A 25,669-nucleotide genomic window follows, 5' to 3' on the forward strand; every position below is an offset into this window, starting at 1 on the left:
CTAAAGCAGCTAAAGCCTTAAAAAAAAATTAAAGTAAGGGTGACGAACTCAAATATTCTTTCTTAGATTGTCCTACCAAAATGGACGGTATTTCTATTTCCTCTTGTGGTTCCCACTAGACATTAAGATACAGACCTTCTGGAGACTTTTAGGGAGATCAGAGAAGTCTAGATTATAAGGAAAGTTCGATTCCACCTGCTCGGCCCAAAACTTATAACTCAGTACTGAGAGATACAGCGCAATACAGAAGCAATTACCTTCTCCTACTCTCAGCGTTGGAGATGCAGAGGTGGAGGTGGCAGATCGGCGTGGTGTGGACTGGGTGGATGTAGGTCCACTCGGGTGAAACACGTCATCCACCCCTGACTGTCCAGACTGGACGGGACCAGCTGCACCTCCGCCCCCGAACAGGTCACTCAGAAGTTCGGAGTTGGAGGGAGGAGCCGCCGGCGAAGAGAAGTTCTTACTCACTGCAGACCCTTCTAGACCCAGAAGATCCACATCCTCAGGGGGTGCAGGGGCAGCTGGCTCCTGCTGCTTTTTGCTGGGCTTCCTGGCTGCGTGAGGTTTGTCACCATTAGCATTGCCATGTGGGCTTGACAGCGTCAGGAGTTCATCATCTGACTGCTCACTCTCCTGATTCACTAGGGCGGCGTGGTCCTCCTCGCAGAATGACTTCTCTGATTTCTGATCTAAGGAAGGCCAGTATGCCAGAAACAGTCAGTCACCATCCACAGAATTTCTGCTTTTTGCTAGAGTCTACACACTTAACTTCAGAAAGAGAGAAACAGCAGCCTGGAAAAATCAATGCTTTTAGACTCTTACTGATGGAAAACTTAATGTATTTCTCATAACTTCAATTACTATCTGTTGAGCATTTGAGAGGAATATAGGCGTGAAGATCAAAAACTCTAGAATCAGCCCATGTTTGAATCTCATCTCTGCTACTTACTGGCTCTGTGACACTGAAAGAGTGGCTTTACTTCTCTGTGCCTTGGTTTTATCCTCTGCAAAATGTGAGTAGTAAATAGAACCTAGCTTCCATTGATTGTTGTGAAAATTACATGAGATATGATATGGAAAATGCTCAGATCAATAGTAAGTAGTACTTAAGTGGTTTTTCTTATTTTTAAAATTACTACTATCACCATCCTCCTCCTCTTCTTCCCAGCACTATGCTAGGTGCTTTGAAAAAAACAAAGCATTGTCTCCTAGGCCTTGCTGCCTCCTCTCATGGTCTTTTTCAAATGACCTGCAGCCAAAAGAAGGGCCTTTGTCCCACATTCTGGAGGAGAAGTGAACCCCATGCCTAATAAGTGACCAGAGGAAATGGCTATGGTGTAAGGATGGCCCTTACACCAACTGGGAGGAGGTACTTTCAGCATAAAATGGGCAGCAGGAAAGATTTCCAGCAGGAAATTCCTTTCTTCTGGGGATGGAATGGAGAGGCTGGTGAGTGACATTCCAGGCCCTCCTTGGGGCAGATGGCCCTATGGAACTTCATCTACTGCCAGGTAGATCCCTATTCCAAACCAAGTGCAGATCCACATCCCTCCTCCCCAGTCCTGAAATGCAAAAAGCTGTGGAAAACTAAATGCTTCCCTATGTTGGTAGAAAAATCTGACTGGAACTGACATGAAAGTTACTTATAAATGTCTTCACTGATTTCACTCAGGGTTGTGAGTTATGTTTCACTGCAAACATTTTTTTTTCTTCTTAATTTTTATTGAAGGATAATTGCTTTACAGAATTTTGCTGTTTTCTGTCAAACCTCAACATGAATCAGTCATAGGTACACATATATCCCCTCCCTTTTGAACCTCCCTCCCATCTCCCTCCCATCCCACCCCTCTAGGTTGATACAGAGCCCCTGTTTGAGTTTCCTGAGACATACAGCAAATTCCCGTTGGCTATATATCTTACATATGGTAATGTAAGTTTCCATGTTACTCTTCCCATACATCTCACCCTCTCCTCCCCTCTCCCTGTGTCCATAAGTCTATTCTCTATGTCTGTTTCTCTGTTGTTTCCCTGTAAAAAAAATTCATCAGAACTATTTTTCTAGATTTTGCATATGTGCATTAGAATATGACATTTATCTTTCTGACTCACTTCACTCTGTATAATAGGTCCTAGGTTCAACCACCTCATCAGAACTGACTCAAATGGGTTCCTTTTATGGCCTGAGTAATATTCCATTGTGTATATGTACCACAAATTCTTTATCCATTCATCTGTCGATGGGCATCTAGGTTGCTTCCATGTTCTAGCTATTGTAAACAGTGCTGCAATGAACATTAGGATACGTGTGTCTTTTTCAATTTTGGTTTCCTCAGGGTACATGCCTAGAAGTGGAATTGCTGGGTCATATGATGGTTTTATTCCTAGCTTTTTAAGGAATCCCCATACCATCTTCCATAGTAGCTGTATCAGTTTACACTCCCACCAACAGAGCAAGAACATTCCTTCTCCACACCCTCTCCAGCATCTATTGTTTGCAGCCTTCTTGATGATGGCCATTCTGACTGGTGTGAAGTGATATTTCATTGAGTTTTGATTTGTATTTCTCTAATAATGAGTGATGCTGAGCATCTTTTCATGTGTTTGTTAGCCATCTGTATGTCTTCTTTCGAGAAATGTCTATTTAGATCTTTTTCCCACTTTTTGACTGAGTTGTTTTTCTGGAATGAGCTGCTTGTATATTTTGGAAATTAATCCTTTGTCAGTTGTTTCATTTGCTATTATTTTCTCCCATTCTGAGGGCAGTCTTTTCACCTTGCTTATAGTTTCCTTTGCTGTGCCAAAGCTTTTAAGTTATCAGGTCCCACTTATTTACTTATGTTTTTATTTCCATTACTCTAGGAGGTGGGTCATAGAGGATCTTGCTTTGATTTATGTCATCGTGTGTTCTGCCTATGTTTTCCTCATGATAATGATCCTCAAGATCATGGCATCTGGTCCCATCACTTCATGGTAAATATATGAGGAAACAGTGTAAACAGTGGCTGACTTTATTTTTCTGGGCTCCAAAATCACTGCAGATGGTGATTGCAGCTATGAAATTAAAGGACGCTTACTCCTTGGAAGGAAAGTTATGACCAACCTAGACTACATATTAAAAAGCAGAGACATTACTTTGTCAAAAAAGGTCCGTCTAGTCAAGGCCACGGTTTTTCCAGTAGTCATGTATGGATGTGAAAGTTGGACTATAAAGAATGCTGAGCGCTGAGGAACTGATGCTTTTGAACTGATGTTGGAGAAGACTCTTGAGAGTCCCTTGGACTGCAAGGAGATCCAACCAGTCCATCCTAAAGGAGATGAGTCCTGGGTGTTCATTGCAAGGACTGATGCTGAAGCTGAAACTCCAGTACTTTGGCCACCTCATGCGAAGAGTTGACTCATTGGAGAAGACCTTGATGCTGGGAAAGATTGAGGGCAGGAGGAGAAGGGGACGACAGAGGATGAGATGGTTGAATGGCATCACCGACTCAATGGACATGAGTTTGGATAGACTCTGGGAGTTGGTGATGGACAGGGAGGCCTGGTGCGCTGCGGTTCATGGGGTTGCAAAGAGTCAGACACGACTGAGCAACTGAACTGAACTAAACTGAATTTTCTGTGTACAGTTCTTTTGTCTCCTTAGGTAAGTTTATTCCTAAATGTTTAATTCTTTTTGTTGCAGTGGTGAATGGGATTGATTCCTTAATTTCTCTTTCTGATTTTTCATTGTTAGTATATAGAAATGCAAGTGATTTCTGTGTATCCTGCAACTTTGCTAAATTCACCGATTAGCTCTAGTAATTTTCTGATACAATCTTTAGGATTTTCTATGTACAGTATCATGTTGTCTGCAAACAGTGAGACTTCACTTCTTTTCTGATTTGGATTCCTTTTATTTCTTTTTCTTCTCTGATTGCTGTAGTGAGGACTTCCAGAACTATTTTGAATAATAGTGGTGAAAGTGGACACCCTTGTCTTGTTCCTGATCTTAGGGGGAATGCTTTAAGTTTTTCAACATTGAGAATAATGTTTGCTGTAGGCTTATCATACATGCCCTTTACTATGTTGAGGTAGGTTCCTTCTATCCTCCTTTTTTTTGAAGAGTTTTAACCATAAATGGGTGCTGAATTTTGTCAAAGGCTTTTTCTGCATTTATTGAGATTATCATATGACTTTTATCTTTTAATTTGTTAATATGATGTACATATTGATTGATTTGCATATATTTAAGAACCCTTGCATTCTTGGAATAACCCAACTTGATCACGGTGTATGAGCTTTTTGATGTGTTGCTGAATTCTGTTTGCTAAAATTTTGTTGAGGATTTTTGCATCTATGTTCATCAGTGATATTGGCCTGTATTTTTTATTTTTTGTGTTGTCCTTGTCTGGTTTTGGTATCAGGGTGATGGCAGCCTCGTAGAATGAGTTTGGAAGTGTTCTTTCCTCTGCAATTTTTTTGAAAGAGCTATAGAAAGATAGACATTAGCTCTTCTCTAAATGTTTGATAGAATTCTCCTATGAAGCCATCTGATCCTGGGCTCTTGTTTTTTGAGAGATATTTGGTCACAACTTCAATTTCAGTGCTTGTAATTGAGTTGTTCATAATTTCTACTTCTTCCTGGTTCAGTCTTGGAAGATTGAACTTTTCTAAGAATCTGTCCATTTCTTCCAGGTTATCCATTTTATTGCTATATAGTTGTTCATAATGGTCTCTTCTAATCCTTTGTATTTCTGCATTGTCTGTTGTAACTTCTCCTTTTTTATTTCTAATTTTGTTGATTTGATTCTTCTCTTTTTTTTAGATGAGTCTGGCTAAGGGTTTGCCAATTCTGTTTATGTTCTCAAAGAACTAGCTTTTAGTTTTATTAATCTTTACTATTGTTTCTTTCATTTCTTTTTCATTTATTTCTGCTCAGATCTTTATGATTTCTTTCCTTCTACTAATTTTTTTTTTTTTGGGGGGGGGGGTTGTTCTCCCTTTTCCAGTTGTTTTAGGTGTAAAATTAGGTTGTCCATTCGATGTGTTTCTTGTTTCTTGAGGTAGGATTGTATTGCTATCAACTTCCCTCTTAGAACTACTTCTGCTGCATCCCATAGGTTTTGAGTTGTGTTTTCAGCCATTTGTCTCTAGAAATTTTTTTATTTCCTTTTTGATTTCTTCAGTAACCTGCTGGTTATTTAGAAACATGTTATTTAATCTCCATGTGTTTGTGTTTCTTACAGCTTTTTTTTTTTTTCTTGTAATTGATATCCAGTCTCATAGCTCTGTGGTTGGAGAAGATGTTTGATATAATTTCAATTTTCTTAAATTTATTGAGGTTTGATTTGGGACCCAAGATGTGGTCCATCCAGGAGAATGTTCCATGTGCACTTGAGAAGAAGGTGTATTCTTCTGCATTTGAATGAAAATGTCCTGAAGATATCAGTGAGATCCATCTCATCTAATGTGTAATTTAAGACTTGTATTTTCTTATCAACTTTCTGTTTTGATGATCTGTCCATTGGTGTGAGTGGAGTGTTAAAGTCTCCTACTATTATTGTGTTACTGTCAATTTCTCCTTTATGTCTGTTACTATTTGTCTTATGTATTGAGGTGCTCCTATATTAGGTGCACAGATATTTACATCTTCTTCTTGCATTGATCCCTTGATCATTATGGAGTGTCCTTCCTTATCTCTTGTAATATTCTTTATTTTAAGGTCTATTTTGTCGGATATGAGGATTGGTACTCCAGCTTTCTTTTGCTTCCCATTTGCATGGAATATATTTTTCCTTCCTCTCACTTTCAGTATATATGTGTCTTTAGGTCTGAAGTAGGTTTCTTGTAGACAGCATATATATGGGTCTTGTTTTTGTATCCATTCAGCCAGTCAGTGTCTTTTGGTTGAAGCATTTAATCCATTTACATTGAAAGTAATTGTTGATATATATATATTCCTATTGCCATTTTCTTAACTGTTTGGGGTTGATTTTGCAGATCTTTTGTCTTCTCCTATATTTCTTGACTGTATAAGTCCCTTTAAAGATTTGTTGCAAAGCTGATTTGGTGATATTGAATTCTCTTAACTTTGGCTTGTCTGAAAACCTTTTTATTTCTCCATCAATTTTCAATGAGATCCTTGTTGGGTACAGTAATCTTGGTTGTAGATTTTTCCCTTTCAGTACTTTAAATATATCCTGTCATTCCCTTCTGGCCTGCAGAGTTTCTGCTGAAAGATCAGCTGTTAAGCATATGAGGTTTTCCTTGTATGTTACTTGTTGCTTCTCCCTTGCTGCTTTTAATATTATGTGTCTTGGCATGTTTCTTCTTGGGTTTATCCTGTATGGGATTCTTTGTGCCTCTTGGACTTGATTGACTATTTCCTTTTCCATGCTGAGGAAATTTTCAACTATAATCTCTTTAAAATTTTTACCTTATTCTGCTCTTCAAAAGTTATTTTCACCATTTTATATTCCAGCTCACTGATTCGTTCTTCTGCTTCAGATATTCTGCTATTGATTCCTTCTAGAGTATTTTTAATTTCAATAATTGTGTTGTTTGTCTCTGTATGTTTATTCTTTAATTCTCCTAGGTCTTTATTAATTGATTCTTACATTTCCTCCATTCTGTTTTCAAGTTTTTGATCATCTTTACTATCATTATCTTGAATTCTTTTTCAGGTAGTTTGCCTATTTCCACTTCATTTATTTGGACTTCTGTGTTTCTAGTTTGTTCCTTCCTTTGAATAGTACTTCTCTCCCTTCTCATTAATTTTTTTTAGCTTATTGTGTTTGAGGTCTCCTTTTCTCAGGCTTCAAGGAAAGCTGAATTCTTTCCTAGAAGAAGGTTGAATTCTTTCTTCCTTTTTTGCTTCTTCCCTCCTAAGGTTGGTCCAGTGATTTGTGTAAGCTTCATATAGGGTGAGATTTGTGCTGAGTTTTTGTTTGTTTTCCCTCTGATGGGCAAGGCTGAGTGAGGTGTTTTTTCTGTCTGCTGATGACTGGGTTTGTGTTTTTGTTTTTTTGTTGTTGTTGTTGTTTAGGTGAGGCATCCTGTACAGGGTGCTATGACGGTTGGGTGATGCCAGGTCTTGTATTCAAGTGGTTTCCTTTGTGTGAGTTCTCACTATTTGACACTCTCTAGGGCTAGTTCTCTGGTACTCTAGGGTCTTGGAGTCAGTGCTCCCACTCCAAATGCTCAGGGCTTGATCTCCAAAGTCGCAAACTTTATCAGGGGCAGTGGGGCCAACAGAGAGTACCAGGACCTCATTGTTTGACTTTTCTACTTTTCTGATGTTTCATCTCCCCAAATTTCACAATACAGCCATTTCCTCGCAAACCAGAAGGCAAGATCCTTGAGGACTGGGAAGATCCTTGTTTCTCTAGCCCCTATTACAATGCCTGGGTCATTGCAAAAAACTCAATGTGTGATCTGGTCTGCCTAAAGCCGGGACACGTACAGCAGAAACTTCTTCCAGCCCCTCAATGCAGACATTTTAACATGTTTAATGACATGCTGTTGTCTGAGATGCCCTCAGAGGTGCTAAGGAATATGCAGTTTATGTATTGTACTGCCTTTCTAACGTGCAAAAAATTCTGCATTCCTAAATCCATCTAGCTCTGTGCGGTTCAGTTAAAAGACTGTGCATTTGTGCTAAACCTATTTTATAACCTGATAAGATTTCTCAAGTACTTACTAAAATAGCAGAGGAAAGTAAAAGTAACGTTTTATTAAAAGCTCTTATGTGAAGAAGCAAGATGAAGGAGAAACCAAGAGGGGACTGGGAAATCTACCTGCTATCTAGATTTCACTGGGTTTTCCCATTTTTAAAATGTTTTTGATCCCAATTCTCAGTAGAAAATTCTGACAAAATCTAAAAGAGTGGATGTATGTACAATAGATTCACTTTATTGTACACCTGAAAACAACAGAACATTTTAAATCAACTATTTCCCAATAAAAATTTTAAAAAAAGAAAATTCTGAAAGTAAACCTTTCAGTTCAAAGGAATTCTGTAAACAACTTTTTCATCACACATAGAAAACTCTGTGTAGGCAATGGGAATAGTGTGTTATATTGACACGGAAAGGAAAGTCAATCAAGAGGATTTTAAGTACACCATCACCAGAGGCAGTTTCCTACCCCTTTCTTAAGAAAGTCCTTAGCATGGACTTCCACATTCAATCTTGCAGTTAACCTCAGCAAACTATAAAGCAAAGGGGTATCAATCAGAATACCAATGCTAATCTACTGGAGGCTGTCCAAAGTTTCTTGTTGGGAAAGATTCTAAACACATCTTCAGGTTCTGCAAAAAAGGATATTGCAATCAAGTCCAACCTCTGTCAAGGTTTTTAAAGCAAGTAGCAGAGATATGTACATAGTGTTTGCCTTCCCTGCACCAGGGAAGCTTAGCTCTGCCCTGCTAGTGGTCAAAGCCCTGGGCAGGGTGGAGGTGGGTGTTGCCAGATTTTATATTTTTGGAAAATTTATTTAAGAGCGTGAGATTGAGTTCTTTGCTAATTTTTTGTGTGTGTCAGCAGTGTGAATGGAGATCCTAGAAAATACCACGATTATTAATAAACCCAGTGCTGTGATCCAAAACACTGCATAATAGAAAAGGCAGAATTCAGCTTAAAATGGCCTTTTGCATCAGTCTAATGGCATCCACGGAGTTCAGAGTAGGAAAGTTGCCTCATATGGAGAAGGAATGAGCAGAAAGAATGTGAAATAACATGTTAGGTAGATGACTTCTAAGTGTTGTTTTTACTTTAGACTGTTTCAAGGACTAATCATTTTTATAGAAGAACCATGTAATTTAACCACCTAACCATGTAACTTAGAGAAATACTTGGAAATAAATACCTTGCCAGCAGAGAGTGGAAAAGAAGCCACCTTGTCCAAAATGTCTGGGGTTATCTGGAGGGATATCTATTGGAGCCTGTCCTGCAAGACAAAAGACATCGAGGAAACACAGGAAATAAATCAATGAGATAAATAACACAGAGGCTTCATTCTGAAAACTAAACCACCAGATAACTCATACCTCCTAAGACCAGAGTATCTTGATGCTCCTGGTGAGAAGAGAAGAGGATGCTGGGGTTGACATCTTTTGTGCAGTAATGTTCCCATGGTGGAGTTAGGTCTATCACTTTGTCATGCGGCTGTAGTTCTACATCCAGAGTTACCTGAAATAGCTGAGGATATTTTTCTGGTACATCACATGCATCCAACTCAGGCCTAAATAGGAATTTAGAAGAATAAGGTCAGTGAAAAACAATGGAACCAGCATGATGTTCAGTACAGAAACCATTGTAGATGGATTCCAAGGTTCAGCCTGAGACTCATTTCTAGGGAAAAATCAACCATTACCACATAAGAGACTTTACTGTTTTGAGCCTCAGTTTCCTCATCAAGAGAAAAGAGGAGAAGAGTGTCTACTTATAGAATTTAGATACTACTGCTTGTGAAAGCATTCTAGACAGGAGGGCGGATATATTCTGACAGTGTACACTGGCATGTCCAAATCAGTTGTTAAAATAGTGAAATAGGCTCACAGCCACCATCCTGAGCTATTGAATGTCTACTCCTAACCTGGCTCTAGCAACTCCCACCTATCACCCCAGTTTCAACCACTCACATGGGTCCCCTAGATTACACTATAATACAGCAACTAATATCTGATGCAGAGGTCCTGGGGGACCCTGCTTCAGTGCTATAGCCAGGCATCCATTCTGATGGGTCTTTGTTGATTCCATTTCCTTCCCTGTTGCAAAACACAAAGGGATACACAGATGCAAAGGATAACCATACTGAAACTTTGTTTCTTCTCTGTTCACTTCTGTTCCCCCACGTGGTATTTCAGACCTTTTTATGTGAAGTCTGATCCATTTATGTTTATGACAAATTACATCCAACTGAGAGTTGAACATGCAACCAGCCTCCAGTATGCTGCTAAGCCACAGGCACAGGATTTGGGGATGAGGGGGAAGCTGTCACATGGGCACTAATGAGCCTTGGGAACTTGACTGCCAGCATTTCACAGCTCCTTGGATTGAGAAGGCAGTTTGGCCCAAGTAGCACTCACTTGGTGAACTTTAAAACTGTTGTGTCCAGTGGAATGAATCCAGTATGAAACTGAAGCTGAAATATTTGAGTGTTGGTCACCTAAAAAATACAAAAGCAGCACATTACAATCAATCAGTGAAAAGGGAACCAGATCAAATGATTACATTTGGGGGAGTCATACATCATCAACTGCTTCTATATCTGCACCTTTGTTTACTATGAATATTAAACAACCTCCTCATTTGGATCTAGCCCAGCTTCACTTCCAACCTCTCCTCTCCATGAACTCTTTTGTGGTAAGCCATCCCCTCATCTCTGAGACCTGATGCTCTTGCACCTAGCCATACTTTGACCCATCTCATTCCTTCTGTCCAGGATGTCCCTGTTCCAACCTGATGAACTAATCCTTCAAGAGCCACCTTCACATCTTCTGTAGCCTTTCTGAGCCACCACTGGATAGAATAAACTGCTACCTTTATGCCATCTCATCCTACCTCTATAATGGTAGTGGATACTCGCACATGCTTTAATTTCCCCTGAACTCCTAAAACACAGTCTTACTTTTGTCAATCCTAAACCCCTAGGCAATGACTGGCATAGAACATGTATTTAGCAAATACTTGATGAATCAAAATATGAACATTTGCCATGAACATTAGGGTGCGTATATTTTTTCAAATTAAGTGTTTTCATTTTCTTCAGACAGATACCCAGGTGTGAAATTGCAGGATCAGTTGGATAGCATCACTGACTCAATGAACATGAGTTTGAGCAAACTCCAGGAGATAGTGGAGGACAAGGAAGCCTGACGTACTGCAGTCCACGGGGTCACAAAGAGTCAGACACACTTAGTGACTGAACAATAACAACATGGGAGCTCTACTCCTAACTTGAGGGGGAGGGAAACTCTATATTGCTTTCCATATTGCTGTGGCAATTTACATCCCCACCAACTGTGTATTAGAGTTCCGTTTTCTCCACATCATTGTCACAATAACACTTGTTATTTCTTGTCTTTTTGACAATAGCCATTCTATTCTGATGGGTGTGAGGTGATATCTCAGCGTGGTTTTGATTTGCATTTCCCTGATGATTAGTGATGTTGAGCATCTTTTCATGAGTCTCTTGACTATCTGTGTGTTTCTTTGGGGGAAAAAAATGTCTGTTTAGGTCTTGTGCCCATTTTTAAATTGGATTGTTTGTTTTCTTAATATTGAGTTCATGGCAGTATTATTCACCATAGATATGGAAGCAATCTGAGTGCCCATTGACAGATGAATGAATAATGTGATGTGTATTATATACACACATATACATATATATATATAGCATATATATACAACATACATGATTATTCAGCCATAAGAAAAGAATTAAATCTTGCCATCTGTAGCACCATGCACGGTACCTGGAGGGTATTATGCTTAGTGAGATAAGTCAGACAGAAAAAGATAAATACTGTATGTTTTCACTTGTATGTGGACTATAAAAAACAAAACAAATGAACAAATAAAACAGCTCATGGAACACACATGGAACAAACCAGTGGTTGTCACAAGGGAGAAAGGTGAAACAGGTGAAGGACATTAAAGATACACATTGCCAGTTATAAAATAAAGTCACAAGAATATAGTATATGGCACAGTAGGGAGTATAGTCAATGTTTTATAATAACTCTTGTAGTGTATAATCTATAAAAATAACAAATCACTATGCTGGACACTTGAAATAATGTAACATTTTAAGTCAAATGTACTTCAATACATAATTTTTTTTAAATGCAATTACTTGTAGCATCATTTGTGATATCCCAACAGTGGCAATAACTCAAATGTACACCAAATGATGGAGGGATGAATAAAAGCTATATAATCATAAAATGGAATACTGTCTAGCTATGTAAAGTACTGATATAGCAAGGATGAACCTTGAAAACATTAGGCTAAGTGAAAGAAGCCAGTCACAAAAGAGCATACATTATATGGCTCCGTTTATATGAAATGTCTAAAACAGGCAAATCCATAGAAATAGAAAGTAGATTCCTGGTTGCCTAGGGGATGGAAGAGGAGGAATGGACTGCTGCTAATACACATAGCGTTTCCTTCGCGGATGATGAAAACGTTTGGGAATCAGACAGCAGTGCGGCACAACTCTTTGACAATACTAAAAATAAGAGCACTGTATACTTCAGAAGGGTGCATTTTATATCAAATTTATTTCCATTGAAAAATTGAAAAACTGTCATTACTTAATCCCACGTTCTTAACAGAGACATCCCCTCTCACAGTGATCCAGATAGGGCACTGTGAAGCCCAGGTTGCTACAGAGCAAGATTTGCGCTTCAGTGTCAGGGCTGCCGTCTTCTGGCAACGCCATCTGGGCGAGTCACAACCTCCAAGTCTTAGCTTTCTCCCCTGTAGAATGAGGGCAATGGGCATAAGTCATTTGTTTTCTGCTTTCTTTTTTTCTTATTGAAGTACAGTTGATTTAGAATGTTGTGTTAACTTCTGCTGCAGAGCAAAGTGATTCAGCTTTATATATATATATACACACACACATTCTTTTTTATATTCTATTTTTTACATTCTATTTCCCATTATGGTTTATTACAGGGTATTGAATATAGTTCCCTGTGGTATACAGTAGGACACTGTTGTTTATCTATTCTATATACAATAGTTTGCATCTGTTAATCTCAAACTCCCAATCCATCTCTCTCTCTCCCTTGACAACCAAAAATCTGTTCTCTCTCTGAGTCTGTCTGTGTTTTGTGGATAAGCCCATTTGTATCATATTCTAGATTCCATATATAAGTGATGTGTGTGTGCATGCTGTCGCTTCAGTCATGTCTGACTCTTTGCGACCCTATCAACTGTGGCCCTCCAGGATCCTCTCTGTCCATGGGATTCTCCAGGCAAGAATTTTGGAGTGGGTTGCCATGCCCTCCTCCAGGGGATCTTCCTGACCCAGGGACATTCTGAATCTGAGTCTCCTATGTTTCCTGCATTGGCAGGCGGCTTCTTTACTACTAGTGTCACCTGGGAAGCCCAAATAAGTGATAGCACATGGTATTTGTCTTTCTCTTTCTGACTTACTTTATTTAGTATGATAATCTCTAATTCCATCCATGTTGCTGCAAATGGCATTATCTGACTGTTTTTTATCTGAATACTACTCCATTGTATGTATGGATATATGCACACAACACATCTTCTTCATCTATTCATCTATTGATGAACATACAGGTCATTTCCATAAGTAATCTTTAAATGTTTTTTCTAATTCTAAAACCAGAAGTTACTCACGCCCAAAGTGATATAGAAAAAATACTGAAATGCTCCTATTAAAGGGTCAGCTGAACTTAAGTCATGATTCTTTCTGAAACCATACCTTAGCCTGTAGCCGGCTTCCAATTGTTGACCTCAAGTGATACATGGAAACAACCACATCTCCTTGTACAGTGATGCTCAAAGGAATGAAGATTTTTCCATCTTGGACACGGTATTCCCTTTAAACAGAGACAAAAACATACTGAAAGAGAGTCTGATTTGGCACAGCAACATAGATTTACAGGTACAGTCCTCTGGGACTCTGGTCAAAGCACCTGTTTGTGCAGGCCTGCACCCAGGAACTATTTCCTAACTGAAGCAAAGTTAGGAGCACAGTCTATGCCAAGTGGATGCAAACTGGTTCTGCCATGGGATGCCACTGGTCTTCTGCCAGGTCCTCTCTCTCCATCCCATCCTGATTTCTAGATCAATCAACTGCCCACTAGCAGAAATCACTCTCTTCAAATATGGGTAGTCTTAATGTATTTACCTTTCCCTAACTGTAAATGTATGGTAAGAACAGAGAGAGAGAACAAAAACTTCAATGGAGATCAATATAGAAACAGCAGTGAAATACTCTGTGAAGGTCTTGAATGGCAATCTTGAAATTCAATCTATTTCAAATTAACTTCACTTCCTGTTATCATCCAGTCCCTTTTCTCCACATCCCCTCCCACCTCCCACTGGCACCTGCTCCTTATTATAGGTTCTGAAACATTTTAGTTCCATCACCATCCGCCTAGTCGCTCACATAGAAACCTCATTCATTTCCAATTCCTCCATTATCCTCACCAATTCTTACCAAGGCCATCTCCTTCTTCAATGTCCAGGTCTTCTGCCCACACCACTTTCCTAATCCTCATTATAACTCATGTGAGTCCCTTGGCTTGCATCACCACTTGAAGGGGGCTAGAGCATCCCCTGATTTAACTGTGCTTTTCTATGATTACCACCTATGTTGAACATTATTTTAAACTACTAGCCATTTCACAGTGATACAGTCCTCAAAGGAAGAACAGGATCCAGCTTACACAGGAATGGAGCAGTTCACAAGAAAAAATGAAGAAAGGCATCACGACTTACTTCATTCGTTCGAAATCTGCGCAGGTTGTGTATATTTTGGTTTCCCCAATTAGCACGTCGCAGTAAGGGCGACACCCATTTCTCTGTTTGTTGAAAAAAGGAACTGGGCTGACAGTGATCGACTTGATCGTGAGAGGCTTGAAGTGAGGGCGGTAGGGTTTGTCTGCCAGGAGGTCACACATGTAGCCCAGGTACCTAAAACACGAGACTGACATTCTGCTGGTGCCGACAACACCAGAAGAAATAGGCAATCGATTTGCTATAAAGCTTATTAACCTACAGTAAAAATTTACTGTGTTAGTCCCTTAAGCATTAACTGGCAAAAGAGAAATGCTGACAAAAATTTAGGAAAGCTTTTATCGAATGACACTGCTGCACTTCCCTCCAAAGATCCCATAGTGGGATATGTATTAAATGAAAAAAGCTTATGGGAGGGAGCTTTATTTGATCTAGCAGAGTAAATTTATTATCAGCTGAAGGCTGGCTTTGGGGAAAAAGTCAGAATTTATCATCAGAAGAAATTTTTTTAGTATTTTGGCCATACTGCATGACATGTGGGATCTTATTCCCCTACCAGGGATCGAACCTATGCCCCCTGCACTGGAAACAGGGAGTCTTAACCAGTGAACTACCAGGGAAGTCTCCAGAAGCAATTTTTAATCCAAAAGGAAGCAAAAAGATACAATGTAAATAAGAGAAAGAAGACGCTCTGATTAAAGAGAAGTTAATATGTCAGTTATTTAAAGATCATTTTCTTTTTTATGGACATGATACTAGTTAGACCATGCCTGTGCCAACCATGCATAGAGCTGGCTTTACCTCCTGTGGGATGGTGAAAGTCCAATTCCTGGTCGCTTTGCGTAGAGCAATCGAACGGCTGGGCCAGGAGTAGAGTAGAGATTACAGAAAATGAACATAGCACCAACCAGAATTGATGATGCTGCCCGTCCATCCTATCAAAGAAAATGTATAAACTTGTCATAAACATGGGCCAGTCAGACAACTCAGCACTGAGAGGCTGCAGCGCAATTAAAAGAGACACGTTAGGGTGGGAAGTCTGGGGGGGGGCGGGGGTGGGATGTGGAGGAGAGAAAACTTAATTGGAGGTACTCATTCATTCAAAATTTTTCACTTGAAAACCAAAATCTGTTCGAATTATTTAAATCACAAAGCAGCAGGGGAAGGCTTGTTCTTAGGATATGATTGCCTCTCTGCTAACCGAAGAAACCCAGCAATATAAATTTCATTTGGACTTACTTACTGAAAAATAATCTAGTCTTCAAAGTAACTTTAGACTGGAAGGATGAGAACTAACAGTTGAGGTCTCTCAGTTTAGGATGAAGGTAAAGAGTTCTCAGGTTAGGCAAATACTGCTTTTTGGACTATGCCTTGTGTACATTTTATCCAAAATGTATTCCCAGATTGATATAAAATAAAGAAGTTTCACCTGATTCAACCATGTTCGGTAAAGGAATGCATGCAGTAACATTCCTGACAGATGGTGAGCCAGCTTATTCTAGAATACTTTAAGTGACAGGGACCATCCTGTTTCAGGAAGAATTCGAAGTTCTTCCTTATACTGAGTATGTTGAAATTGTAATGTATCCCACTCAATGATCCCCGTTCTTCCTTCTGCCAGGACAAAGAGGAAACCTACTCCTTTCTCCTCAGGACAACCCTTCACATATTTGAAACACTCTCAATCAACTTTTCTATTCTCCAGATTGAAAACACGCCTGATCTGTGATGGTTAATTTTATGTGTCAACTTGATTGGGCTAAGAGGTGCCCAGAGAACTGGTAAGACATTATTTCTGTGTGTGTCTGGCGGTGGGGGGTGTTTCTACAAGCGATCAGCATTTGAATCAGTAGACTGGGTAGAGGTATACGCTCACCACAGTGGACTGGCATCACCCAATCTACCAAGGGCCCAAATAGAACATAAAGGCAAAGGAAGGGAGAATTTTCTTTGTCGTCTTGAGCTGGGACCTCCATTTTCTGTTCTTGGACATTGGAACTTTTGGTTTTTGAGCCAACACCAGTGGCCTCCTCAGTTTTTGGGTCTTCAGACATAGACTAAATGTTACCACTGCCTTTCTTAACTCACCATCTTGCAGGAGGTGGATTGTGGGATTTCTAGGCTTCCAGAATCCCTTGAGCCAATTCCTATAATAAATCTCCTCTTACATATGTATCTCTATATAATCCTGCCAGTTCTGTTTCTCTGAGAATCCTGACTACCACACTATCCCTTCAATTCTTCCTCAATTGATGTTCCATTTTAAGAGATATCATCATTTGATGGAGTTTCTCTGAACAGACTCCAATTTAAAAACAACAGCCTTAAATGTGCTGCCCAGATGTGAAATGCAAGATATAAGATGTGTTCTGACCAACTAGAGAGGAAATACCATCTTCCTTTGTGTGGTAAGAACACTATGCTTTTATTAACATTCAGTTCAGTTCAGTCGCTCAGTCGTGTCTGACTCTTTGCGACCCCATGAACCGCAGCACGCCAGGCCCTCCTGTACATCACCAACTCCCGGAGTTTACTCAAACTCATGCCCATCGAGTTGGTGATGCCATCCAGCCATCTCATCCTATGTCGTCCCCTTCTCCTCCTGCCCCCAATCCCTCCCAGCATCACGGTCTTTTCCAATGAGTCAACTCTTCACGTGAAGTGGCCAAAGTACTGGAGTTTCAGCTTCAACATCAGTCCTTCCAATGAACACCCAGGGCTGATCTCCTTTAGGATGGACTGGTTGGATCTCCTTGCAGTCCAAAGGACTCTCAAGAGTCTTCTCCAGCACCACAGTTCAAAAGCATCAAATGTTTCAGCACTCAGCTTTCTTCACAGTCCAACTCTCACATCCACACATGACCACTGGAAAAACCACAGCCTTGACCAGACGGACCTTTGTTGGCAAAGTAATGTCTCTGCTTTTTAATGTGCTATCTAGGTTGGTCATAACTTTCCTTCCAAGGAGTAAGTGTCTTAATTTCATGGCTGCAATCACCATCTGCAGTGATTTTGGAGCCCAAAAAAATGAAGTCTGACACTGTTTCCACTGTCTCCCCATCTATTTCCCATAGCCCCACACTAAACTAAATGCAAGCTAAATCACACCATAAGCTCTTATTGATCTTTCCATCCACTAGAACTGTGAGCCCTTTTTCAGATGATATGATAATATAGATAAATACACTTATTTTTAAGAACCAGAATTCAGGACTTTACATTTATCCTGTATTTAATTTCACATTAGTGGTTTCTATTAACCTGCAAAAACTTCTAAGATCTAGATTCATTATGTGACCTTCTCAGCCTGAGAAAGCTGGTAAGCTTATCTCCACATTTTCAAAGTTGTTAATTAAAAGGACAACCAAATGCAACCTTTTCCTGGGAAGACACTGATCCATTAATCACCTTTCTTTGGAAGCAATATTCAGCCAATATTTGACTAAACAATTTAGCCCAAAGGTTTCCATCTTGAATGTAAGAAATGGGAAAATATCTCTAGTAATGTATTAGTCTTATTCCAAAAGTTCAGTTGGTTTGACATGTATGTTTACAATGAATCAATGTGGACTTCTTTATTCTAAGAGTTTAAAATTATCTGTGCAAAAATTGTATTAGAATTTCACCTTGAATCACCATCAGGCTAACCAGTCTATAACTTTTCAAGATCAACTCCTCCGTCTTTTGGGGAAAAAACCTCCTTTCCTTGCCTGCCTGGCACTTTTTCCTGTTTCCTGATAACATATAAGGAACCCATATTTGCTTTTCCAAGTGCTTTTAGGCTTGTGTCACATAATTTAAGTCTAGAGAGAGGATTATTTTTAAGGACTGCGATGCGATTTTACTATCTCACTACCTCTCAGCTTTGTCTTATTTATCATTGTTCCTCCTTTTCTAGCTTGACATCTGTTCCCCTGATGAAGAAACAGAATAAACGATTTACAGTTTTACTGTGTGCCTCAAGCATTTGTTGTTGTCCTTACTCCAAGGACAGTTTTTTTAAAAGACATATTTCTCAATCTTAATTCTAGAATTTTAGAATTTAGCCTTCTTGACACTCTTTTAACAGGTTCATGGCTCTTAGATATGTGTTCGCTCCCTTTATCTGCTATCCAGGTCTTTTTAAAAGTTTTATTAATTTTTTTTAAATTAAAAGACGGATATATGCTTTTAATTTTTATTTATTTATTTATTTTTGACTGTGCTGGGTCTTCGGTGCTTTGCTCAGGCTTCCTCTAGTTGTGGCAAGAAGGCTTCCCATTGCAGTGGCTTCCCTTGTGGGGCACAGGCTCTAGAGCGCAGGTTTAGTAGTTTTGGTTCATGGGCTTAGCTGAACCAACTAAGTTCTGCGGCATGCTAGATCTTCCTGGGCTGGGGATGGAAGCCATATCCTCTGCACTGGCAGGTGGATTTTTATCCACTGTGTCACCAGGGAAGTCCATGTGTTTATTTTTAATAATAATTTTAAAAAAGGAGTATATAAAATAAAAATAAGTGCTCCCACCTCCAGCTTCAATTCCATTTCCAAAGACTCAGTGCAGACTTCCAACTCATGCATGTCCTTTCCAGTTCATGCATGTCCAACACATGAAAGCCTAGAGAGCAGACAGGGTCCTAACTCTTTGTCTGCCTCTTCTTTTTTTCTTTTTTCTTCTTTCATTGGGTTTTTATTTGTCATGATTGTATCATTAGAACTGGGAGCCTCTGGTCTCTCTCGAGCCATCTCCCCTTACAAAGCCACCAGACCTAGGCTTGTTGAACTTTTAGAGAGTTTCTAAGTGAAGACAAAAATCCTCAAAGTGCCTAAAGGCTGCTTAGTCCCTAAAATAATCTGTCTTTTAAGCAATCTGTTCTGCCTCTAAAAGGAAAACCCTTCTACCTTTCACATTAAACTGCTATGAACACCAAGTGTTTTTCCCTTATTACCAAGACTTTGGGGATGTGAAATGGAAAGAAGAAAAAATGTACTCAGCTTTCATCCCTTTTTTTGCCGATCAACTCTTAAGAAAGATGGGAAAAATCATCAACTAAGATTATAGCAAAATATATACCCTAAAAGTTTATCAACATAAAGGACAGTTCTAATATTTATGCTCAGACTTCATTTTTGTGCTCATTTCTTCACGTAGTCGATCACTTATTCATATCTTTTGTACCTGGGATACAAAGGTAAAAAAGATACAGTTCTTGCCCACAAGATGCTTATAGTCTAGTGGGAAAACAGGCAGGTCACCAGGTCATGATGATGCAGTACATTAAATGCCACCAAAGATATTTAGATATATAACTGAATGCCCATATTATGAAAAAGATATTACCCAAAGTTGAGTTTAAAGCAATACGCAAAAGCCCTCCAGAGGAAGGGTTGGGGAAAGGGACTCTAGGAAGTCAGTGGTCAGAAAAATCATCTGTCCCACTAGAACTGCTATAAAATATCATCAATCTATGTGACTGCATACAAGGGCATAGATGTCTTTTAATTTTGTTTTTATTCAAACATAAAGGTAAGAGAATAAAATATTCCAATATGCTTATGTCGATTCTATTCACCTAACACTCTGGCACTTTTGCCTGGGCACCCACAGTTCTTGTTTCTACCTCTTTTATATTAGTAATAGCACATTTCAGAGGCTCTGTATTATGGGAGTTGTATACATATCTGCCTCTCCCATTGGCATTCACGCTTTAAGGCAAGAATAATGTGTTCCCCTCATTTATAACCCTTACATCACCTAATTCCTAAGGAGGTTCTTAATAAACGCTTATTCAATATAAGCATTACCTGTTCGCTAGTCTATATAAGGCCATTTGTACTTGACCAAATCAAACCAGCACAAATGACAGCCACATCAACAACATGAAAAGCTTACTCACCAAGCAGTGGACAACACAGACGTTTTTGGGATTCTGTAGTAGCCAGTTATACATATTCCGACACACAGCAAAGAGGTTGTGCAGGCTGGGCGCCTGCCTGATGGGCCAACTGCATTCTGAGACCTAAAGGAACACAGCAGACAGGAATGAATTCCCAAGCAGCTCCCTCTCCATGAGCAGGTATCACACCAAATAACTTCTGGAAGTGACACTACATCCTCTTTCAACACAGCAGGAAGAGTTGGGAACAGGGTCGAAACACAGAAGAGTTTAATCCTGCAATTTTTTTCACTTTAAAAATTCTGTTTCAGTAAATGGAATGAAAACACAGTTTGAAATACATTTTAAATTAAACTGGATGATTTAAACTACCTATTTATATTTTTAAAAATTCTGTGGGGTTACACTGAATTTAATTTCTATTTAGCATAAAATGTTTTGATCTGCCTACTAGATGCTTAATTATAGGGTTACATTATAAATCCAGCACTACCCTTAATTTTATCCAAGCTGATAAAAGTGGAAACATGAAAAAGTGCTGCTGAGTAAGCCAAAGATAGGCTTTTTCAGGGGTCTTATTTCCTTCTCTTTTCATAAAGGAACCCACAACTCCATGGGGGTGATATCTGGCATTTTCATTCATTTAACACACGCAATCATTTAGCACATTACAGAACACTGACTACACCTGCAGAATTATGCTTGGCTCTAATCTGAAAAATCATGTAAGATGGGTACTAATATGATTCCCATTTTGCAAATGAGAAGACTGACTCACGGAGGTTGTCTTATCTAAAGTCAGACCACTGGTTAGCACCAGAATTGCAACCAAGGTCTTCTGAATGTAAGTCACTTTGCTGCAACAGTATACTGGCTGAGGTTGTTATTTGTCTCAAAACTCTAGGCATGAGTCTCAGTAGGGAAAAGCTTAGATTTAGGCAAACTCATGAAAACAGAGAAGCCTGGTGGGCTTCAGTTCATAGGGTGGCAGACAGTTGGACATGACTGAGCTACTTTCACTTTCACTTTTCTTCTCAATGACCCCTCTGGGCTTTCCTGGTGGCTCAGATGGTAAAGGATCTGCCTGCAATGCAGGAGACCTGGATTCGATCCCTGGGTCAGGAAGATCCCCTGGAGGAGGGCATGGCAACCCACTACAGTATTCTTGCCTATGGAGAACTCCATGGACAGAAGAGAGTTGGACATGACTCAATGACGAACACCTTCACTTTTCTTTAATGACGTCTCTAAGCCTTTCTCCATAAAATACTGTGAATGATAATCACCTACCTACCTCATAGGATTGTGGCTACCACATGAGAATGTATTTCAAGGGCTTAGCTCAGTATTTGACACACACAAAATGATCAACAAACACTGGCTATCACTATTATCATTTTATCAGGTAACTGTAGTGCAAAGCCTTAAGGTCAGACAGAGCCAACTATGTTTGAAAAAAATGCATAAAATCCTTTTTGGCAAAAGTTTAGACTAAAGGGTCAGATCATACAAGGCCTTGTTAAGAACTGAGAGAAATATTTAAGGAGAGTAACTTATTAGATTTCAGTATGAAGAAAGGATATAGATGAAAAAACACAGTCAGAGAGAACAGTCAGATGACTGTAAGTGGAATCTAAGTAAGAAGGACAGCGGCTTAGGCTAGATGAGTGGTAGTGGAACACACAAAGACTTGAGGAATTCAAAAAATAGGAAGTGGAATGCCTGTATACAAGACTTAGTGATTGATCACAGGGTGGCAGTGCATGAGTGTAGATGGGGATGTGTAGGGGGAGGAGACAAAAATGACTGCCAGATTTCCGACCTGAATGGCTGGAAAAAAGGATGGCAAGTGCTATCATTGGAATAGGGAATTCTGGTCAAAGGAACAGGCTTTTACAGACGGTGCCATCAAAAAGTGCTCTGCAACATTAACAACACTCATCTAAGAAAACCCAAACGTCCCAAATTCTTTACATTTAACAGTGGGGAAAGAGAGGCAGGCATAATCTGTTTGGTTCACGCTTTTCTAGTAACCTTATAGTAACTAGTCAAAATATAGGTGGGAAATTATCTGTGCTGTCTAGAGTTCACACCGGAAAGCAAACACAGAGTTTCTCTCTCTGTGGATGCCAAAAACCCCATTCTCTTTGGTTAGTTTGTAACTTTTTTCCTGTAAAACGATTGTAGGTGGCATCAAGGGACCTTCCAAGTTGTTAATTATCCTAGACCTTTGGGAATGACAGGTGCAATTTATTAAACAAAATAGATGAAATATGTAACAAAGCTACCAAACAAGCCAGGGTAGCCAGTGTTGAGCCTCTGTCTCCATAAAAGCTTGCCCCTTTCACCTAATATGATTTGGGGCTGTTTCTGGCCCATTCTTTATCCTCAGATAGATTCCCCAATGATTTTTCCACCTTGGACACGGTATTCCCTTTAAACAGAAACAAAAACATACTGAAAGAGAGTCTGATTTGGCACAGTAACATAGATTTACAGGTACAGTCCTCTGGGACTCTGGTCAAAGCACCTGTTTGTGCAGGCCTGCACCCAGGAACTGTTTCCTAACTTAAGCAAAGTTAGGAGCACAGTCTATGCCAAGTGGATGCAAACTGGTTCTGCCATGGGATGCCACTGGTCTTCTGCCAGGTCCTCTCTCTCCATCCCATCCTGATTTCTAGATCAATCAACTGCCCACTAGCAGAAATCACTCTCTTCAAATATGGGTAGTCTTGATGTATTTACTTTTCCCTAATTGTAAATTTATGGTAAGAACAGAGATTCCCCAATGTTGTGTTCTCAAAGTACGGAAATAATGATTAAAAACAGAATAATTGGGAAGAAAAGATTTGCTGTCAGAGGAATTGCAAAATGTACATTTACACAAGCTGCTTCCTGTCTGCGATGTGTTTCCTCCCCTTGGCAAATTCCTACTCGCACCACAAAGCCCAGGTTAAGTGTTCTCCCGACTCTGACAGTTTCTCTCAACACTCACAGGCAGAAAGGCTTCGTCATCCTGATCAGCAGAGCAACACGGTGAAGCCCAGAGGTTGCGCTTTCACCTTAATTAGCTTTACCACTGACTACCTAACTAACCTTTGGCAAGTTGCTAACCTCTCCAAGACTCAATTCTCTTGTGTGTGAAGTAAAAATGGGCATTACAAGGCAGCTGTAAGAAATAAGAAGCATGACAAACACAGTAAGTGCCAGCTGACAATCTGTATTCCGATTAACTGTTTACATCTATCTCCCCATCTAGACGCTAAGCCCCAGCAGAAGAGAGACCAGCTTTTGTTTCTGTAACCCAAGTCCAGAGTCCACATGCGAGTCCAATGGCAGGCACTCAGGAGGTATTTGCTGAGTGAACAAACGAGTGAAAGAACCAAGGAAGGAACCCTATGTGGTAATCTCTTCTTATAATATGATTTATCTTTGTCTATGTGTAAAAGGTCTTGAAGAAGGAATGGTGAATCAATTTTGTTGTATTTTTAGATTGTGAATGTGTAAAAGTGTAGAAAATTTATTTTCTCAAGCAGTATTCAGGCAGCATTTTTAAACCTTTTAGAAATTATATGTCACCCCTATAAATACTAAATGTCAATATCTATAATGAGTCCCAGCTAAAAGCTGGCTAAACTGTTCTTAGCACAATACACCAATTGTTCAGAATCATTAAAGTAATCAAGTAAATATATTAATTTAAAGTACTCCATAATTACATATTTACTTGATATAAAATTATACACCATTAGACAAACATACAATTAGAATTTTTTAAAAGCATGTGCTCTGTCTAAAAGGGAAAAACATTAAGGTGTAAAAAAAAAAAAAAAAAAAAAAATTTTAAACAAAATCAATCACTGTAAGAGGTTTTTGTAGCTCTGAGAGGTTCACAGCTTTGTGCGGTAGGCACAATCCTTGGGCAGGTGACACTTCATCACGCTGCCTCCAGTCTCTCTGAACCCCTCCTGGAGTAGCAGACAGCAGAAAACGCCATATGGATTACAGGCTGCCATGATACCACCCGGAAGGGGGAGGAGGCCGAAACAGCACAGGGCTGAATGCCATTTGGTTTTCATCTTTCTGTCTCCCTGGGCAAGAGAGGAGATGACAGAAGCATCCCATTTGCTGAGCAAAAGATGCTATAGAGAATCAAACTGAAGAGTCATATCCAGTGTTTTAAGAATCTGATTCCATTTTTGGAGGACAGAAATACTTCAGGCAATTGCTTATTTGGCATCTTATCATTAGTAATGGTGATTATAGCTTCCCCTTACTGAAGGCTTACTCTAAGCCAGACACTGCTATCAAATGCATTCCTTATCGCACACCTACAGAAAAATATTCTAAGTATTTGTGAGATGGAAATCCTTACTGTCATCTCTACTTACTACAGGAGAATGAGTTTTAGATGAGATGAAGTGACTTACCCAAAATAGGAACAGTTGAGATGTGAATCTAGGATAATTTTTGTGCACATCATATGAATTTCACCTCAGTAAAAAATAATAAAAATTTGTACACTGATGATTATTAACTACAATTCCATACATTTCTGAGGTAGTTATGAAGTGGGGGCTATTTTTTTTTTTACCAAGGTTAATAAGACAGTCAAGTCACTGAAGGCGGCAGAACTAGAATGTGGGACTTTCAGGTTCTCTGACTCCCAGGCCAGGGGTATTTTTCTGCCCCATTATTTCCTGCCCTTACACTGATGCACAGTGACAGAGGAGAGATGAATATAATCTATAGTCATTCCTCTATGGCCAACACGCCTCACCATCCAGAAAACCAGAAGAGAAACAACTAGAAGATATGGTGACCTCTGGTGAGTTCTGGAAGGAAAAAGGAAAAAAAGGTGACCTTCAAAAAAATCACAAATCCTTTAAGAGACCCAACTTGATCATATATTTTCCTAAAATTAAATTATTTGCAAAGAGGAACAAATTCTACAAGATTATGCAGTTTAGAAATAGTGGCAATAAAATAAGATTCTAAAAGAACTAGCTGGGTTTATCTTTTCTATTTTACTAACTGGGCTCCTTCAACTTGCTCTTCCTGGTTGCACAGAGGGAGAAGGAGGCTCAAAGGTGGCACTTACATTCACATTATCAGGATGTAAGAACTTTAGGGCAGCCTAGATTTGCTGGCCATTCATCCACTTTTCCATTTATTGCCAACAATAACACCAAGAAATATATAAAGCAGTGGTTCCTGAAACTCTAGGACATAGCTACAAAACTTCTGTGCAGAAATGGAACCAGTGCGCAAACACATACACTGACTCAGAGTGAATGAGTACAGTGTATATTTGGGGG

General features: G+C 39.5%; 1 protein-coding gene across 1 annotated transcript in view; it reads right to left on the reverse strand.

The window, feature by feature from the left end:
* The window catches only part of DNAJC6 (DnaJ heat shock protein family (Hsp40) member C6), a 171,420-nt gene that overhangs the window by 25,413 nt on the left and 120,338 nt on the right, over positions 1-25,669 (reverse strand). The window contains exons 5-12 of the mRNA XM_065928590.1: positions 20,352-20,474; positions 15,279-15,412; positions 14,460-14,654; positions 13,438-13,555; positions 10,067-10,146; positions 9,026-9,219; positions 8,845-8,925; positions 258-692 (exon numbers count right to left, since the gene is read on the reverse strand). Coding sequence (XP_065784662.1) covers positions 258-692; positions 8,845-8,925; positions 9,026-9,219; positions 10,067-10,146; positions 13,438-13,555; positions 14,460-14,654; positions 15,279-15,412; positions 20,352-20,474 — 1,360 coding nt within the window. The remainder of the gene's footprint in view (positions 1-257; positions 693-8,844; positions 8,926-9,025; positions 9,220-10,066; positions 10,147-13,437; positions 13,556-14,459; positions 14,655-15,278; positions 15,413-20,351; positions 20,475-25,669) is intronic.

Source organism: Muntiacus reevesi, chromosome 1 (genome assembly GCF_963930625.1).
Source record: "Muntiacus reevesi chromosome 1, mMunRee1.1, whole genome shotgun sequence".
In the NCBI taxonomy this organism is placed as follows: domain Eukaryota; kingdom Metazoa; phylum Chordata; class Mammalia; order Artiodactyla; family Cervidae; genus Muntiacus; species Muntiacus reevesi.